This window comes from Cydia amplana, chromosome 18, assembly GCF_948474715.1.
Source record: "Cydia amplana chromosome 18, ilCydAmpl1.1, whole genome shotgun sequence".
In the NCBI taxonomy this organism is placed as follows: Eukaryota; Metazoa; Arthropoda; class Insecta; order Lepidoptera; family Tortricidae; genus Cydia; species Cydia amplana.
The window spans coordinates 5,151,285-5,172,247 of record NC_086086.1 but is presented as its reverse complement, the minus strand read 5'-3'; the positions used below and the strand labels follow the sequence as shown (position 1 = coordinate 5,172,247).

At 42.4% G+C, this 20,963-nt stretch overlaps 1 protein-coding gene across 1 annotated transcript; it reads left to right on the top strand.

Moving 5' to 3' along the window:
• Positions 1–336: 336 nt before the first annotated feature.
• On the top strand, positions 337–20,689 carry LOC134656411 (protein fem-1 homolog CG6966). The gene is made up of 11 exons (XM_063511938.1): positions 337–492; positions 6,213–6,375; positions 8,896–9,096; positions 10,350–10,568; positions 11,630–11,822; positions 12,898–13,064; positions 14,407–14,625; positions 16,780–17,045; positions 17,865–17,925; positions 18,082–18,239; positions 20,377–20,689. Exons 1-11 carry the CDS (start codon positions 376–378, stop codon positions 20,623–20,625), a joined length of 2,013 nt encoding a protein of 670 aa, XP_063368008.1. The 5' UTR covers positions 337–375; the 3' UTR covers positions 20,626–20,689.
• The last annotated feature ends 274 nt before the right edge of the window (positions 20,690–20,963 follow it).

The following is a 20,963-nucleotide window of genomic DNA, read 5'->3' as shown; positions in this document are numbered from 1 at the left end:
ACTAGATATTTAATTTAAGTAGAATTATAGAATAAAAAAATGCGATGCGACCTACAAACGAGAGGTCTCAAAAAGTTTCTTTTACGTGGGTTCGGAAATTTTGTCACTAACTCTTTCGGTACAGGAAAATATAGTGAGGAAATCCCCATACCTCTATTCTGCGAAGGAATAAAAACGTGTACGCAAACGGGATGAGGTCTGTGACCAACAATGCGAATGAGCATGATTAGGTATTACAGAACGAAACTGACCAGCACAGTCGTATTTCATATCTTGCCTCATTCAACTTCTAGATTCGTAAAGTATTATACAGTGGAACTGTCGTGCTAAGTGTTGGAACTGTCGTGCAGTGATCGGTGTGGTTATGTGGTGATCATGTCTTCGGTAATGTGGGATTTGGTGCCGGTCCGTTGCCGCTGGATCGAGACCCTGAGACATTGCGGCAAAACGCTCCTGCGCCGTCAACGCAAGATTCTAAGACGTATCAAAAAGGTAAATATTTATAAAAGAAAAGATAAGAAAACTTGACACACAAAACAAACAGTTGTTATAGTTATTAGGTGGAAGGAGAAACAAGTGACAACTCGTCTTATTAAAATACGCTGATCTCAAAACTAGCTGGAAAAGTGACCATACTCGTACACTATCTCATGCGATTCCGTGTTTCTCATTTATCAACATGTACATCTTAATACGTTTAGATTAAGTATTCACCTACTAACCACTAACATTATGCAATTAGGCTCAATTAGAGTAATGTGCGAGTATACTAGGAAGTCATTGCAACTGAATGTCTTGCAATTTATCATTATTCGTAGTAATTGGCGCTGCACATTATCAAGTTAATAAAGCATTGAGACCTGCAATCTCGTAATAGAGACGTTACGTCTCTGCAGGTTCTCTGTTTTTAATCTTTTGTAAGCAGTAATAATTTAAGACTTGTTAAATGTAATATTTTATTTGTTAAGTTATTTAGTTTTACCCATTCTTAGACTTGTTGAATTAAACTGACGATGGAGACGGACGGAGGACGGAGGTTCATGGAACTTTGTCCCAGTGGTCGTTTTAAAATTCAAGGTTTTCTATTGTGCTGACTTTAGTTACTTGCATATTTTCATTGATTTTCAGGTAACTAATAATAAAACGCGATATTTTGTCTTAACTTAAAATAAGAATATACATATAAACAATTTTTCATTTTTCTCATTTTTCAGTAAATGTTAAATTGTAAGCAATGTTAAGTAGTTGTGCAAACTGAGTTAGGTATAATGACAAATTAATCATGTACCTATATTGTATTATTTATTACGTTTAATGCATGTTAACAAATCTTAGTCCATTTAAATATTTTCGGTGGAAATATTCGGCCATAGATCCTATACCTATCTGTCCTAATCGCTAAGTGTAGATTGATGGTACGAATTATAAAAGCATAGATTTACCAACATACTTATATTATAATAGCTTACGAGTATGCCAAAATGCCAAAGTCCACGTAAGGGGGGGAGCAAATGCCCTGTAACACACGAAATGAACTCTGAAAGAGAGAGCCGGGACAGAGTGAGTGATTATTGCGGTAGACCTGAGGGGTGAGGGGCAGCGAACATTCGGGTAATGTGGGATGCCTTCCTCCACGACTTCGTGGACGTGTTACAGAAACATCATCGCTTCAGATTCCGAACTCCCTACCAATTAATTAAAATCTTAGGTTGGCATTGCATTGTTTTGACCATCCAATAGGTATCGTGTCTGCTAACATTGCGGCGCCTCACGCCACATCGCGATGCGAGACCTTGCGCGCCGGATGCACTTAAACTGCGCGTAGATGCGCCTGCGTCTGCGAGCTGGTTAGTCTGTTATCGATTCGCGGGTCATTGACTTAGACGGTGATTCTAGTAAAGTCGAGAACTGTGTACTGATATATTTGGCCACTTGGCCGTCAATATCTGTTTGAGGCCGACTGTATCCATGTTTTTATCATAGGATTTTACATGATCACATTTGTCTGTTTTCGAGTTAATAATTAGTTTTTTTAATATGGTGACACGAAAACAGAAAAATACGTAAAAATGCATTTTTACGTATTTTTCTTATTTATTATGTAAATGTTCATGTGATTTACAACGACTTCGGTGACCGAAACACTTTGACATTGAACCGTGTTTTGCGACATAAAAGTAATTCACGTAGTGCACAACCCCGACTACAATGAGTTGTGAAACGCGGCTGCTGCACGCATTGTTTCTGCGTATATTTAATTACGCATCGCGTCGCGCGGGCGCAGTATCAGCAGATCTCTCTGTGGGAACTGGCTCAGTGCAGGTTTTTAAAGTGGCTACGGCTGTGGAGACGTGGCGGAGCCAACATTCGAACACCGTTCGGACACCGTCTGTGCAGGTACTTGGTTGCATTCAAACCGCAGTTAACTTTTGTGGAGCGACACTAAAACACGGCAGCATTAGGTAAGTGACCTAATAAGTATAGTTAACTACGGTGTGGATGCACCTTTGGATGAAACTTACAGTGAATATAGTCAGAGACCGACGCAGTCGTAGTCGAGAGTGCAAAATGCAGTTTGCATGCAACCGATATCGATCGCAAGTGCATGCGTCATATAGATATTCTTTCTTTAAACGCGTTTGTCAACAAACAAGACAGCGGGAATCCATGTTGTATGCACGCTTAAACCCTGAATATGTATCATCCATTTTTGTAGTTTATTGCACAATGGATTCAGTAGATTCTCTTATCCGATGCATATTCTTGTATCTACTGGAATTTCCCTATCATGCAAATGCGCGTGACTAATAATTATATTGCAGCAAGTAGGTATAGATTAGAAAAGTACGGATGTTCTAGTTTCTATCGTCTAGCCGCCGTAACGTAACAGTTCCTTACGAAGCAGATTAGTAACATGTTGGTATTTGGGTGTTGTAATCTTATGCAGCTATTATTCGTTGTGATATAAGTGAAAGTTATGAAAACTTGTTTTGCGTCGGTTCGGCTTCGTAAATATGTTTCTAATTAGATTTTTTTTAACTCGTTTTATTATACGTTTACATATACCGTAGTTATAAACACTGTGTATTTTGTGTAATATTTTGTTACACGAGTATTCTCATACTCCTCAGCTTTAAATACTTTGTCAATTCCTACTCCTAATACTAGTAAAAATTATCTCCAATGAATCCATTTCAATCATTATTAAATGGAACATAGTTTGTTTTAAAATCGAACGATACTAAACAAAATCTATGTATTTTAGCTACATATTTTATCATTGGGACGGACTGAAAATTCTTGTCTGTACCCAGATAGCTGCCATAAAATCAGTAAAGATTCGTAGCGATTTCCTGTACAACGAGCCGGTATCTATTTAATCGCGCGTGCACTTTTTTTTTTTTTTTTCATTAAAAATGGGCTTACTCATGGCCACAGACTAGCCGGGGCGAAGACGTGGCCTACGATGGAGCGAGTCTGCCCAGAAGGTGCCTGTTCACCCTTGATTTGAAGGTTGCCGGGTTCACTTTAATTTATTAGGTATTTGGCCTTATGTTTATTACAGTGCACGCGATTACGTCCCGTTTCAGATAAAATGATCTTATTAAGTTTTAAAATGTTTATTCTACTTTTTATTTACATAAATTGACACTTTAGATCACACCTATTCAATCTAGGAACATATTCGTTCAGTAGATTAGATGTGCAGCGATTTCCTTTCGCGGGGCGCGGCACGGCAAGGTCGTCGACCCGCGTGCACCGAGCAATGCGCCTAGCGAGGGAAATGGGACCGCGTCTAGATAGCAGCTTGTTGTTGTTCTAGTCTAGAGTAATGCGGAAATAACTTAGAAATATACCTAGGACTTTCTTAGTAGGTAATCGACATTATTTAAAGCACTCTACACAAATATATTAATTAGTAAAGAAAAATACAGTAAACAGCTGACAATTGTGTAACATTCCTTTTTGACGTTAGGAGTAAGTGTACGTAGCGAAAGAAATAAAACGAATGTATCTACTAGATCTAGAATAGATGCGCGCTTTAAAAAAACTACAAGTTACAATTATACAAGTCTTAAGCGGCAAAGGGTCGAATCTGGCCAAAACAATTGGCGCGTGTCAAACGACTGTTGACAACTGAAAACTTGTAATTTGTAGTTTAATAAATGGAGTCTTAGACTACTTGATCTAATCTACATAATATGATTGAAGCCTTCTCAGCCTGCAAAGATTTGACACGTTGATGCCTGGTAGGTGTTTCAGAAAAATTCTACTCATATCTGACAAAGTCAAATTTATTATCTACATACTAAGTGATAAATTAAACTAATCTCTATCGTATACGATACGATATAAGTATTAAATAAGTATATTATGTTGCGGGTTTATGAATTAGTGCCCTTATCCACTTGGTTCAGCTCATATAAAATCAAGGGGTATACAGTTCTTGATTTCCTGCTGTTGATTCTTTTTTGGGTACGAAGTAGGTATTCCTATAATGTAAATCGATAACCTTCAATTAGCGATGCGTCATTGTAAAACTAGAATACCTACAATACGTTGACTAACGCATTGTTTATCTATTAATTCACGGTTTTCGATTCCTAATTACATAACGACTCATGTGGGTTTACGGGTGAACATTCCTCATTCGTCATCGTTTTTACGACGAGGTGCTAAGGTCTGTTTTCGTTTGTTTTTATTGTTAGTTTTGCAACGGTCCACTGTTGCACCACGGCCGGGACTGTTGCCAAACGCTGCGGTTGTTGTACTTGTTGTGCCTTCGAGATTTCACTTTGCGAATCTTCATCGGTGATGACACGCTGCAATTTGGACGCTTGCGTGCTATCACGAATATCGAAATACAAACGTCAAATCTCTGTCTCTATCGTCATATCCCTCTCGCCTTTAATTGGTATTGGTATGAAAGTGATTAAGATGCACGAAATCGGGTTTCCACTGCTTTTTTGTAACAAAATATTGCCATGTTTCTTCTTTGAATTGCGCCAATGGCCACTCGATCTGTTGCTTTGGGTCGCTGATATTGTCATCGATGTCTGTTTACATAGATATAATTATTCATTCCGACACCACTGTTGTTTTGTATATTACATATATTATAATACAAATAAATATTTTTCGATAAGTACCTATTGTTTTTAAGCAACTTCCAATAATCATATTATCAAATGATATTTTTATCAAAACATCTTGAATCACGACATGAAGAATATACGGATTTTTTATTATATGGAAATCGTTTAATTTCATTCTTAAGTGACTTATTAAAGTACATATTATAAAAGAAAAGTATGTAGTTGCACTGCACTGCGTTCAATAACCTGAATTTTAAAGTTATACCCAACCTACTTTCTCGATAACAATGAGTCAGTCTCTTTAAAATCAAAATGCAGGTTACCTACTGCCTGGTACACTATGGGTACCTACAGTTTTTATTTTATTTACTGGTGTCGGTTTCAATAACAATAAACACGAAATTAGTGAAAGTTAAATCGAGCCGATGACTTGCTAATTTTAAACCGAAGTGTAGCTGCAAGGTTTGCATTCAGAAAGCGATGCCGTGGGTTTTTACAATTGTATTTTCGTCAAGGAGCTGACCTCCATGCGCCGTGATCGAGCTATTCTTGGAAAACTGAGAGTTGCCCTTTGCGTTTGTTATTTATTGTACGAATTATGCATTGTGGAATATTTACCTTATTGGTGAAACCGAACCTGTAGGTAGGTACAGTCACCATCATATATCGGAGCGGCCGAGGCCCTCAAAAAATATCTGAACACGCACTCTAAAGCCTTGACAATAGAGGCGTGTTCAGATATTTGTTAGCACCTTAGCCGCTCCGATATATCTGATGGCGACTATACAACACTTTCACTTTAATCTAATATAAATATAAGAAGCATTTTGACGTGAGATGTATTATATTAGAATCTAACACTCAAAGTATGGAATTTGGATCTTCCAGTCAATATTATGTATGTGGGTACCATTTGTCACGCAATGCACCAAAGTCTTCGAGGGAAAACATCGCAAAGCCAGCAAATCTGCGAATAAAATTTGAAACTAATCAGTAATCACACACAAGTGACACAACTAGTCAACAGCCCAATTTGCTTCCATTCTTGAGACCAGACAGTGCTACAATACAATATCATAAAAACTTTTACTATAACATCCTGTTTGTTTGTTCCAGGTGTACCTACACAGTTGGCGCTCCGCAGACGAGCTGAACATGTTGGTGGGTGCGAAGGTGGGCGGCGCCACGCCGCTGGTGATCGCCTGCAGGAACGGACACTACGACGTGGCCGAGTACCTCATCGAGAGGTGCAAGGCCGACATCGAGCAGCCTGGCTCAGGTGAGCACACGTGACCCTTAAGAAGACCTTATGTCGTTAACGAATATGATAAAGGGGATCACCGATGAACTAAGAGCCAGTTGTACCAACTACAATACAAATACTCTTTATTGTACACCTCAATAAAAGAAAGCAGAAACACAAGCAGAGGTAAACAACAGGCGGTTTTATCGCTAAAAAGCGATTTTTCCAAACAACCTTTGGGTGCGGAAAACAACTACAATCGACGGACAGATCAACGTCACTCCAGCAGTGAACTATGAGACGATTTAACAGGGACAGGCGACAGGCGGCACCTGAAGTAGAACTCTTTAAATTTACATAAACACGGTCGCAGCAACACTGCTCTTATTAAAGTGACTGTAACCGTAAGCAGCGCCGGAAACGAAAGAGTAATTTAATTACATAACGTTAAATTAACTTACTCCCTTGCCTTCGAAATTTCGAAATCGAATGGTTGACGTTGAAGCATGAAGTTGTATATAAAATTAATGCGGCTTGACGCTGACTGACGATAGTACTGTAGGCCATTAATGCGTCGTAAAGCACTGGCAATGACATGATTGACATGTGTGTTGAGCAATCTTATGATTATTTACTTATTTACCTTATTTACGCTATACTATCTACCTATGCAGATTCTCTATGCAACGGCGACGCATAACAATATCCGTCGGTCTCTGCAAGTTTCACAAACTATCTGCTGACTAAGCGTTCATTATTACCTTTGTCTATCAACTACCTATTATTCACAGAGGCATGCGTCTGCGATGTTAGTTATACGCTTTCCCTGTTTTTCTATACGTCAATAGCTTGGCTTACGGCCACAGTGGTATGCCAAACCGGAAAATATGTGCATGTAAAAGTCAAAAGAAACATCTACTGCTTTGGCACAGCAGTTATAATACCTAAGGTCGAAATATCTTCAAATTATATCGTATACTTCCTATAGATTTTTATGTCATCTTGTTGGTACAACTGCATTGGTTTGTTTCCTGGGATATTCAGTAACGAAAAACCAAGTGTGTTATTTACGTGTATGTCTGTTCTACTAAAACACCTGATGGCGGATAGCCAAAATTCGGAACCCCCCTGAAAATTGAATACTGGTTTCTTACAAAGCTTGTTACAATACAATATTTGTTACTTTTTTTTTTTTTTGACTTTTTACTTTTAATTTATTTTGACATAATAATACAAACTAAACTATTTGTTAGTGTTTGTTATTGTCACATAGAAAAATATACAGAAGCACATGGGATAGTTGCGTGATGATTATGACTTGATGAGCTAGTTGCTAGGTAATTTTCTGGGTGAAGGTTTTAAGACTTCACTTGACTTCAACTGACCATTAATACTAACTTGAGTTAAGAGGCAGACCTACCAAGAGTATTATGATCAGAGATCGGCGCGGGTGAGCTATTTTCCTTATAATATGTGTGTGTGATTAGTAATTGTACCACCATAAAGTACCTGGGTATTACGCTTGATGAAAATCTTAATTTCAAAAAGCACATCGAAGTGCTGTCTGCTAGAGTCAGAAAGGTAGTATTCATTATGAAACTACTACGAAATTCTGCTACGAGGGAGTTGCTTAAGCTTGTATACACTTCAATATGCGAATCCGTCCTATCATACTGCATTGGCGTGTGGGGTGGTTCCACTAGCTCTGCACTACTGCTTCTCGAAAGGGCCCAAAGGTTTGTGCTCAAGGTCATGCTTGGAAAGCCTCGATGGTTTCCGACGATTACCCTTTATAAAGACGCGGATGTTCTTAGTGTGAGGCAATTATTGATCTTACGAGTTGCAACTCACATGCATCAAAAAACTATAAATTCGGCAGAATATCTTACCCTAATCCGTAATCGAATCTTTAAAATTCCTACTCCCATCATAAAAACCGCTTTCGCGAGGCGTCTTCCTAACTTCCTGCATCCGTTTATTTACAATACAGTGGCAAAGTCCTGCAACATATCTGAAAAGTCCCCTCTTGAAGCAAAATTCGTAATTAAGCACTGGTTAAAAAGTCTTAACTACAATCAAACTGAGATGCTGTTGAAGGTCATCACCTAACTTACATGCTAACTATCTTTGTAGCCTTACACGCACACACACACACACACACACACACACACACACACACACACACACACACACGCGCACACAGACACAATTTTTTCTTTCCTTTTTTTTTCCTTATTCTTTGAATTGCTTAATTTCTGTAACTATTACTTTCATTACCTTCTATTAGATTAGTCCTTGGTTCTTTACCTTCACTTTACGAATTTCGATTCCGGCCACCACGTGACAGGCATAGCCTAGTGTGGGGGCCACTGGACATTATGTATTATTAATAAGGTTTTTCTTTTAATAAATATTATTCTTATTCTTATTCTTATTCTAATATGACGTAAGACATGTCAAATTATAAGGTAAATAGCTCACCCCCGCCGACCTCTGATTATGATCAATGTCTGCCTAATCTATACAATTTGTAGAACGAGTACCATTTCCTTCCAGTGACATTCGACGGCGAGACGATAGAGGGCGCCCCGCCGCTCTGGTGCGCGGCGGCCGCCGGCCACCTCCCCCTCGTGCGCCTTCTAGTCCGCGCTGGGGCGTGCGTCAACTCGACCACGCGCACGCACAGCACGCCGCTTCGCGCCGCCTGCTTCGACGGACATTATGACATCGTCAAGTTCCTAGTGGAGAGTGGGGCAGGTGGGTAGTCGACCGTCTGTGATGGTGCTCGGGGTGCTCCTAGCGGTAGCGCCGCCGCGTTAACTGCATCAGGCCGCGTAGCCAACATGCCAATCGCTTACGCTCCGTAGCGATCAAAACGCAACTGTCACTGTCGCACTAATATAATATAGAAGATTGCTCGCTGTCGTAGCGATAGCGATTGTCACTTTGGCTAGGCCGGCAGGTCGCTCGTAGACAAATCCGGCGCTGATTATAACGCTGGGGGAAATAAGCTTTGACTTTTTTGACTTTGGACTCTTAAATGTAGAATGGGGCAAAGACTGCTGCTTTATAAATCGTAAGTCAGACCCCATATGGAGTACTGCTGCCACCTTTGGGCAGGAGCACCTGGATGCCAGCTTGGACCCTTCGACTCAATCCAAAGGCGCGCTGTACGAATCGTCGATGATCCCAAACTCACAAGCGGTATTGAACCTTTAAGTCTGAGGAGAGACCTTGCCTCCTTATGTGTGTTCTACCGCTTGTACATGTACAATGGGTTGTGCTCTGAAGAATTGTTTGACATGATGCCAACGGCAGCTTTCTATCACCGCACCGCTCGCCATCGGCACGGGTGTTCATCCACACACCCTAGAACCTAAATGGTCGCGTACTGTGCGGTTTAAGAGAAATTTCCTCCCGCGGACGCTCCGGCTGTTGAATGAGCTCCCTTCCGAGGTTTTCCCGAGGGTCTACAGTATGGGGTTCTTCAAATAAGGAGTGTACAGGTTTTTAAAAAGGTCGGCAACGCGCATGTGGAGTTGCAAGCGTCCATAGGCTACGGTGACTGCTTACCATCAGGCGGCCCGTATGCTTGTTTGCCACCGATGTGGTATAAAAAAAAGACAGACAGGTAGGGTACTGTACCTACCTGCGCTCTGAGAGTTGTTTTAAAATCAAACATTTTTCCAAAGAAGAAACCTCATAATCCACTTACAAACTTTTTGCTTACTTTCGCTACCCTTCACCATAACTTTCCTTAAAGTGTAATAGTTGTCTCTAAGTAAAATAAAACTGGTTCACTTCAGCGCTTTAATTTTTAAACAAAAGAACGCCTTACAAAGGCTGTATTAGCGGCTCCAAATCAGCAGCTGACGCACACGCTTAGATCAGAGAAAGCTTTTCAAAAATTTGTTGCTGTTCTGTTTTATATGATAATGAGAATCCAATATTCTACAGCTTGAATAGCACATACAATCAGATCAATAATTAACATGTCCTTTCTTTTACAGATATAGAAATAGCGAATCGGCACGGCCACACGTGTCTAATGATAGCGTGCTACAAGGGTCACATCCGAATCGCCAAGTACCTGCTAGCGCTGAACGCCGATGTCAATAGGAAGAGTGTTAAAGGCAATACTGCACTACACGACTGCGCGGAGAGCGGGTCGCTACACATACTCAAGATGCTGTTACAACACGGTGCTACCATGGACGTTGACTCGTACGGTAAGTTCACCAACATACCACACTATCGCCTTACTTTGACCCGAAATTTTTTGCCACCGCCAACTTGGGAATAGCAAGTTTTTACGAAAACAGCTGCCATTATATCACCCTCCAATCCAGATCTCGGGAATCTAGGCTTTATTGGGATTGTTCCGGTTTCCTCGCGATGTTTTCTGTCCCCGAATAGCGATTGGTAAATATTAAATGATATTTCGTGCACCAGTTCCAAGAAACTACTGACTTCACCAACGCACTGCTCTGAAAATGCCCCAACTCGCTCATACATGATCGACCGCTAGGTGAATGTCCAGAGGGGCTACCGCGAAAACCGAACTTCACAAATTGCGGGCATCTTTCTCTGTCTCTAATTAGGCCTTCATTGGAGTAAAAGAGAAAGATCCCCGCAATTTGCGAATTTCGGTTTTCGCGGTAGCCCCTCAGACGTCGGCATTGTTACCACCTTCATTACCTACTCGTAGATAAACTGAAGAAAGATATGCAACCACTTCTATGTCAGAAGCATTTGGTTTGACTAAAGTAGGTAACCACGAGTCAATAATCATTTTAAGTTTTGTCTCCATGTTTTACGGATTTATTTTAAACGTTCAAAAAATTACCCTGTTACTATATTTTACCACACGTCATTAAGTCATATCCGGGCGTGGAAGCTACCCAAACCAATAATTAATTGGTGTGGCATTAAGTACCTACTCACGCGATTGATACTTATATTTTATCATTTCGAAGCCTTAATCGTCATTCTTGCGTGGGTACCAATAGCAACATTTTCAACTAACTATGAGTGGACCGTATGTCTGTGGAATAAGGTACACGAATGTATAGTTATCAATCTAGACGTTAATTCAGAAAGACGTCATATTAACGTAAATGGGAATGCCTTTGACATCACGCGAACGGCTCATCTTATCGTTTATAATATCATTAATGATGGAGACGAAGGATTAGTTGGCAAATATTTTATGGTAACAAGTACATAGTTGTATAGGTAAGCAAGGTGTGAATATTTTGAGACTAGTCTATATTTTTCCTTGTGTCCCTAGGTATGACTCCACTATTAGCAGCCTCAGTAACCGGCCACACACACATCGTAGAACATTTAATTAACGCAGAAAACGGCCTGGTCACACGACAGCAAAGGATCGACGCTTTAGAACTGTTGGGCGCCACATATGTTGACAAGAGGAGGGACATGGTCGGAGCGCTCGCGCTGTGGAAGAGGGCGATGGACGACCGGTAAGTGTGAGAGAGACAGCTAGTTATAAAGGATATGGTTGATTGAAGGCCTGTGCACACCGGCTGCGTGTGCGTGACGTGCACGTGCGCGTGCAGCGTTGTAGTATACAGATCCTTATGAGAGACGGCACACCGCTTGCGTGACGTGTGCATGTGCGGTTCCAACATTTTAGCGCACGCGCACGTGCACGTCACGCACACGCAAGCCGGTGTGCACAGGCCTTGATTGTGGCAGATGCATCGTTAAGGAGCGACGCTTTAGAACTGTTGGGCGCCACATATGTTGACAAGAGGGACATGGTCGGAGCGCTCGCGCTGTGGAAGAGGGCGATGGACGACCGGTAAGTGTGAGAGAGACAAAATTAAAGCTGTAATCTGGTCAAGAATCTAAGGATCGCCGCTTTATAACTTTCGGGCGATAGAAGAGGGACACGGCGCGCTGTGTCAGAGGACGTTGGACGACCGGTAAAAGTGCACGAGAGTCGACAAGATAATGTCACGCAACAAAGGATCGACTGCGCCCACCTAAAGTGAATTTTCCACTCGCACACCGAAGCGGCATCCGGATCCGTATCCAATGTGAATTCCACCGTAGGAATCACTTCCCGGCACTCAAAACCGTTCAAATTTAGCAAACAGTACCCAGCGTCCAAAAGCTGAATTAGAAAATCTGTAGACCATTCGGTAAGCCTTCAACTTTCGGCCCGTTGAAATCGAGTACAATATCTGATACAAGTCAAAACTACGGGGTCCCGTTGTTTCCCATAAAGTTTTAAGTCATAATGTATTGTTTGTTATATTATCATTAGTCATAAAACTGAAACCGTTAACATTTCAGGATTTTCGTTAGGTTATCCTATAGATAGGTTAGGTTAGGTTAGGTTTGTTTTATGGCAATCCTGAAGAGTGACGCGTTTCTGAACGAAATGAATTATGACTAACGAAAATTCGGGCAAACAATACATTATGGCATAAAACTATTTGGGAAACAATAGAGACCCCAAAACTACATATGACATAAAATCTGGAACCTCATGATCATAATTCTGATTTTCCCTTATCGCATTTTCCCCAGGTTCCCATCGGACGGCAGTCCTTCAATCCCCAAGCCCAAAGACGTGCCCCGCATCGAGGCGTACGAATGGGCCGCGGAGCCTTGCGACGCTGCCGCCCTGAGGGAATTATTAGCTGACCCCGACGCAATGAGGATGCAGGCGCTAGTGCTTAGAGAAAGAATATTAGGTAAGCCCATGGACCGAAGAAATAATAGGACACCGCTACGCGACGATAATACTGTGACTTTATCACAGGACGATTTCGCTCGCACACATATTCACTTATCGTTAAAGCTATTCACCGTTCGCCCTCGAGTTGTGAATGTGTCCGTCTCGCGCTGCGATCAACACGGGCTTCCGACACGTCGGAAGGGATAGGCCCAAGCGATATCTTGACATTCAAATCATTCTGCCATTTTTCGCGGGGGGGAACGTGCACACAGTCGCACTTCTCACACACTTACATACAAAATCCATTCTGTAATGACGACACAAATACATAGTACACGTCAAAGACAAATCTTGCAAACCTCGATCTCTTTTTGTGTACGGATGAGTGACAAGTGTCACAACATGCACACTAACACATTTTCGTCGAAGAATGTTATAAATAAGTCGGATTCGTCGCTCGACCGATCCGCAATTTGTACTGGGCGAGCAAAATCGATAAATCCAACAATTTCATGCGACTAAAATATAATAATTGTGTTTAAATGTAATGAAACGTATGATATGTAAAAAAAATATTACATGTGAAATGTAACACCTTCTTTTTGTAAGTTTGATGTCCCCAACCTCTTTTTACAACAAAAAGCCGAGCAATTATTATTTTTTCTGCTGCTGTGTTCACTCGCGCGTCTGGACTCGGTCTAGTTTAAAATCCGAGCGCAACTAGTTTTATTACCCGCACTAGATCAGTTGATCTTGTACCTAGGCAGAGGGGAAATAGTGCGAATGCCGCGTCCCTTCCGTGTTGGTCGAAGGTCTCGCGCGTAAACACGAGGACTTGGCGCGTTCCTAATCTGCCAAATCTAAGCCGTTGATAACCTTTTACCTCTGTAATTTTGACATTTGTGTTTGTTAGGCCCACTTGCACCATTCCACTAACCCGGGGTTAACCGGTTAAACCAGGAGTTAAAATAAATAAATAAATAAATATTATGGGACATTCTTACACAGATTGACTAAGTCCCACAGTAAGCTCAAGAAGGCTTGTGTTGTAGGTACTCAGACAACGATATATATAATATACAAATACATAAATACATAGAAAACACCCAAGACTCAGGAACAAATATCTGTGTTAATCACACAAATAAATGCCCTTACTAGGATTCGAACCCAGGACCGCGGCTTAACAGGCAGGGTCACTACCCACTAGACCAGACCAGTCGTCAAAAAGGAGTTACCATGAACCAGTACAATTTGACACTAGGTTTAACCGCTTAAACCTGGGTTAGTGGGATGGTGCAAGTGGGCCTTAGAAAGAGACAAGACAAAGGTTTGCTAAGTTGTATGAATGTTTGCAGGGCCAGCGCACCCGGACACGTCGTACTACGTGCGCTACCGCGGCGCGGTGTACGCGGACGCGGGCCGCTTCGCCCGCTGCCGCGCGCTGTGGCACCACGCGCTCGACATGCAGCGCGCCGTGCTGCCGCCGCTCAGCCCGCTCACGCAGTCCAGCCTCTACTCCTTCGCCGAGCTGTTTGCGTACATGCGCGCCGAGCGCGCCCGCCCGCCCAACCGCGGTACGTTTACAGCTCAAATACTAGTACCTCCCGTCTAAACATTTGGTATCAGCGTAATTCGTCCCATTCGTTTTTCGTTCATTTCTTATGTCCGTCTCATTCTGTGTTCGTCACTCATTCTTTATTCGTCTCGATCGCTATATGTCCCTATCGTCTTAAGTACAATTATGTAACCTGTCTCTTTCTTAGCAAGTCTTTTTCGTTTTTCGTCACGGTCTTCCTAGGACTATGTCTTTGTTTGTGTCTCTCTTTTTTGGTATCATTCGCACTTTATCTTTAGTCACTTTCGTTATTCGTCTCACTCTTTTTTTGTCTTTAATGGTAACTCGTTCCGTTCTTTTTTGGGCACGTTCGCTAATCGTCCCGTACTAGTAGGTCTTAGTTGCTATTCGTATGTCCTCCGGATCGGAATTCATAAACAAATTGAAGTTTATATGTCCCGTACATATACAGAACGGAAAAAAATGAGGGCCCTGAAGGGTCTGGGACTTAAGATACTTAAGATAGTTAATTTTCATAGTTACAAATAGTGACCGAGACGCAAAACGAATGTAACGAACTTAGAATTAGACTGAAAATGAATGAGACTAATCACGAATGTGACTAATAACGAATGCATGAAAAAAAATGAGACGAATAAGTGAATGAGACAAAAATCGAAAGGGAATAAGAAAGAATGAGTCCTAGGAAGACCGTGACGAAAAACGAAAAAGACTTGTTAAGAAAGAGACAGGTTACATAATTGTACTTAAGACGATAGGGACATATAGCGATCGAGACGAATAAAGAATGAGTGACGAACACAGAATGAGACGGACATAAGAAATGAACGAAAAACGAATGGGACGAATTACGCTGATACCAAACATTTACCCCCTTAAGCTTTGGATTCCTCCGAAAACGGTGCCGTAATATGACGGCCGTCATATAGCGGCCGCAAAAGACGGCCGTCTTTAGGGTGACGACATGTGGAAAGTACCACGGCGTCATAACACACCGTCAGCCACCAAAGTCAACGCGGCAAATTTGAAAAATGTAGGCGCGAAGGGATAACGTCTCATAGAACATTTGAATTTCGCGCCTTTTCCTACTGACGAGATTTGCTTGATCATCTATAATATATTTGGAGGATGATATATCATCAGAAGAGGAAAATAATCGTAGTACGGATTCATTTATTCAAATCTCGTGTCATTTATTCAAAATGGCGTCACCGCTATCTAATAAAACGTTCACGAAACTATCGACACCGTCATGACGGCCGTCATCTTACGTTACGTTGACAATCAACGTAACGTAACGCCGTCTAGGAAACCGCGCCATCTTGTTTACATAGACAACGTTCTAGTGACGTCATTCAACGCTATATAACGGCCGTCATATTACGGCACCGTTTTCGGAGGAATCCAAAGCTTTAGGGCTGATTTAGACGGCGCGCGAACTCGTATACGATTTTAGTTACATTGCGGACCATTGAGGTGACATCTATTCAGCTTACCGATCAAATGACGCAATGTAATGAAACTCGCATGCGAGTTCTCGCACCGTCTAAATGAGCCCTTATTCATAAACTCGCTACAAACCTCAATTAGTTAATAATCTTTGGTCCCTATCTGTCATTTTGACTTATGTATTTGTAAGAAAGGGATAAAACATAGTTTAACTAAATCAGGCCCATAAAGTTTTATGAATAAGGGGGGTAGACGCCAGACGAAGTAACTATTTAGATGAGGTGACCGAAGAAACATTATTGACAGACGAATGTAATCAAGTGGTGTGTGGAGTAGCTTAACGCTAGTACTGTCACGGTCGCCATGTAAGGGAGTCAAGCAAGAAAAAATGAAACAACAGAATAAAAAATAAAAACTAAGTTGTATGCTAGCGATAGGGTTACACACAATACATATGAGGCTAACTCGACTACGTCCATTATTTTAATATATTTTTTTAAACCTAACTTACTAATCCTTAAATATAGCTGGTCAAGCAAATCTTGTCAGTAAAAAAAGGCGCGAAATTCATATTTTCTATGGGACGATATCCCTTCGCGCCTACATTTTTCAAATTTGCCGCCTTTTCCGAAGTAATCAACTATTCATCGAAACAATCCTGTAATCCTTTTAAGTCATAACAAGCTTATTTTACTATTTCCAGGTCGCATCGTCCCACCCGTCACATTTGAGGACATCGACCCAGTATTCAAAAAGGCTCTATCAGAAATCCACCGCGGCATGGAGCTACTCAAGTCAAAGCTTAGCATCGATAGGGAGCAGACCTTAACCACGCTACAGCGCGTCTTAGTAATATCACTACACTTAGCAGCTTTACTGGCGAGGCTATTGGAAGAACCGGAGTGTACTGAGGAAGATTCTAGGGCCATACATCAAGCTGTATATTCGCTGGTCAAGTTGGATATCAAGGTTGGTAGACAGTTAAGTTCGGTCTTCCTAGGATAGCGGTGCCGTCATATAGCGGCCGTCTCCATACTAAAGAATACGGCTAAATATGGATGTCGTAGTATTTTTGTATGGAGACGGCCGCTATATGACGGCACCGCTATCCTAGGAAACCAGAGCATTAGTGGTAACGTTTTATACCTAGCGGTGTTGCTGGAGAGGTTAGGTTAGTTAGAGGCATAGATAATGGTTTAGACTTTAGAGTATTTTTTGCTTACTGGAGACATTTTAGGTGTGTACTGATGCCAGCAATTTTAGTGTTGGTGTCGTATTGATACAGGTTAGCATGTTTTTGCAAATAAAAACATTGGTATTTTAAGAAGATAAGCGCCATAAGCGGTAATTGTATATCCGTGATCCACCGCAGCTGGACTGATGAGTATGTGTAATGAGAACTGTAATATTCTTTACAGTACATATGCCTACTTTCCCGAATTAGTGCGGGAAAGAGCACTTTCCGTGCCTATTTCGAAAGTTTAAAGTGCCATATGTACTGTAAAACGTTGTACGATACGCATGCGAATTGTGTTTTCACGCGTTTACACGCCTTCGGTTGTGTTTTAATTGTGTTTACACGCCTTCGGTTGTGTTTTAATTTATCGCCACTCGTTTCGAATTTCCTCTTTTCCGCATTCGTATCGTAAATAACAATTATTCTGTATCTTTTATTTTGTCAAGAAGCGGTCGACCGTCTTTCGAAGGTACACCATGAAATCTCATGCGATCCAAACGTAATCGAGGTCCCTGCGTGAAGTTCAGTCTCTTATCTGTCGTGTGTGTCAGGTGCGCGCGGGGCGGTCGGCGCTGCACGTGGCGTGCTCGGCGGAGGCGGCGCGCGCGCGCGGCGCGTGGCTGCCCGCGCCCGGCGACGCGGCGCCGTGCCAGGGCGCGCTGCTGCAGCTCATGCTGCGCCTCGGCGCCGTGCCGCACGCGCGCGACGCCCGGGGCGACACGCCGCTCCACCTCGTCTGCAAGGTGACCTGCACTCTACTATACTATACTGCACGTGGCGTGCTCGGCGGAGGCGGCGCGTGGCTGCCCGCGCCCGGCGACGCGGCGCCGTGCCAGGGCGCGCTGCTGCAGCTCATGCTGCGCCTCGGCGCCGTGCCGCACGCGCGCGACGCCCGGGGCGACACGCCGCTCCACCTCGTCTGCAAGGTATACTTTGTAGCTTTCTAGTAGAGCCCGAAGGCTTATCCTATTGTCTGTTGTTCAGTAAAACCGCACGTGCTACTTACCTGCAAAAAAGGGTCTTAAGAGCCAACAGGAGCTAAGATTGAAATATTTTAGGTAAATATCCCCGTCTCGCTAACGGAAGCGGCTCCTAAAACTAGTGCGATAAGGACAAGGCGAAAAATCCTGCGTTAAAATATCAAAAATCGAGGTTTCGTACTCGACTGTTTCCTCCTCCAAAACTTAACCAATCGTAACCAAATTTGGAAATCTAAATGATTATGACATTATCTGTGTCGGACCGTTTTGCTTTTTTGACTAATTTATGTCAGTTTTGAATAGCACGCCTCTCATTGCGGCATAGTCAATTAGGCCATTTTGGCCATTTTTGAAGGGCTCTAGCGCCTTAAAAAACAAAAATATCAAAAAAAGCAAAACGGTCCGACACAGATATTGACAATATTAATCTGTGTTGAAAAAATCATTGCTCTAGCTTCAAAACCCACGGAGGAAACTGTCGAGTACGTTTGTATGGAGAAATGACCACTCCTGTTGGCTCTTAATTATTCTATTTGGCATCTGAGCGCGGGCTAGTCCAACGCTCAAAAAACCAGTGTAGGTGCGCTCTCCGATAACGCGCTTTTGTTACGCATCTCGATGACACATTTTAGACTGGTTCTGTAGCGTTCGACTCGCCGGCACTCAGTAACCGAAGTACTGACCGCACACATCGTAACAAAAAATTTATCCATTAGTTCATTTTGAATCTTATTGCAATTTCCATAGGAGTTGTAATTCAATTACCTGGGTATAGTGAACGAGCGATTTTTTATGCAGGTGGTTGTGGCACGATTTTACTTAACAATAGACAATAGGATTAGCCATCGGGCTCTATTAGAAAGCTACAAACTATAACCAACCTGTACTATACTCGACGTCTGCAATCCTCCGCCCTAAAAATTATCCTATCCCGAAAGCCAGCGTACAGCCAGCAGCGGAAGTTGCTGAGCGGGCCGGGTGTTCAAAATGATCTTGACGCGACTTTATTGTTAAGAGAATAAGAGCGTCTCAAGATAATTTTGAACACCTCGTCTGCTTAGCGACTTCTGCAACTGACTGTACAGTGAAACGTAAGTGTAGAAACTGAATGCACGCTCGAGCGACACGTACCGCGGAGGGTTCACGTTGAACGAAGCCTCAGAGTCGCTGTTTAATACCTTGGAGGTTTGAAACCACGCTGCATGTGCCGTACCCGTTTAGATTTTAAAAATCCAGTTCGAGGCTGTTTGTTTTCTACTTAATTAAAAAAAAATCACTAACTCATATGCTAAAACACAAAGGGCTCCCGTGCTGCTACCTACAGATGGACTCTCCTTATAACAATAGGCTACATGACTAATTTTTTTTATGGTATCAATCGATCGGGTTTGTTTTTAGGATCAAATGTCTATATGGGACCCATTGCATTAAAGTAACACAAAAGTCAGAAATTGTAGTCAAAGTCCGACAGTCGCACTTCACTCGCGAAACGCCCTATACAAAACGGCCAGAGGCCGTGACGTCATCGCCCACGTTGTAGTATGGACAAAACAAGAAAATTGCGTTTTTGTCAATGAAATATTGCGTTTATGTACATAGTTGCTATACAATATTTTTTTTGGTGAAATGTAAGGAATCGAATGGTACCCTTACTTTTATCGTTTTTGGAAGTTAAAAAAAAATTAAATTTTGAAACTTTCAGGTCCCGTATTTTTGTAATTTTTCAATATTTTATTTTATTATCCACATTGTGATAAATTGCTCGTTTGCTATCTATTTTACTAGATTTTGTTATAAAATTCAACATGTGTCAACATCCCTATTGTAATGTCACAGACAATCCAACCTCTAGACATAGCATAGTCGCGCTACCCCCTCTGCCACACATACGGTAGCGTTACTCCATCTTCGAGTCAATCCCGTGCCGTGATTGGTCCGTGTCTTTGAACGGACCAATCACGGCACGGGATTCGCTCACCTCGTCCCCCCGCACCCCCGTATTTTTGGCAGCATCGGTTTCATGAAAGAATTGGCCTAAGCTCACTGTAGAGGTTGGATTGTCAGTGTGTAATGTATTCCGCAGCTAAACCCGTGCCCGGCCGACGTGGTCCGCTCCCTGCTCGAGCACGGCGCGCACATCGACACCGTCAACTATGAGGGCGAGACCCCCGCCGAGATCCTCAAGGCCTCCAACCAGACCCTCGCCTCCATCATCAACCCCCTAAAATACACCACGCTCAAATGCCTCGCCGCGCGCACGGTCAAGAACTACAAACTACCCTACAGACATGTCGTGCCGCAGTGCTTGCATTCTACCATTATCAACCATTGAGCGAACCGAAGCTGTGAGTATCGGCTACTTTAATGCGGAATTCTGTACATTAGCAGCCTTTAGAGATGCTGTATTGACGGAAGTATGTTAGTCCTTTTCAACTATGAGGGCGAGACCCTCGCCGAGATCCTCAAGGCCTCCAACCAGTCCCTCGCCTCCATTATCAACCCCCTAAAGTACACCACGCTCAAATGCCTCGCCGCGCGCACGGTCAAGAACTACAAACTACCCTACAGACATGTCGTGCCGCAGTGCTTGCATTCTACCATTATCAACCATTGAGCGAACCGAAGCTGTGAGTATCGGCTACTTTAATGCGGAATTCTGTACATTAGCAG

Coding starts and splice junctions, on each gene's coding strand:
- LOC134656411 (XM_063511938.1), top strand. CDS start 376: ATGTCTTCGGTAATGTGGGATTTGGTGCCGGTCCGTTGCCGCTGGATC. Junction 13,065..14,406: donor GCTTAGAGAAAGAATATTAG/GTAAGCCCATGG, acceptor GAATGTTTGCAG/GGCCAGCGCACCCGGACACG. Junction 14,626..16,779: donor CGCCCGCCCGCCCAACCGCG/GTACGTTTACAG, acceptor TACTATTTCCAG/GTCGCATCGTCCCACCCGTC.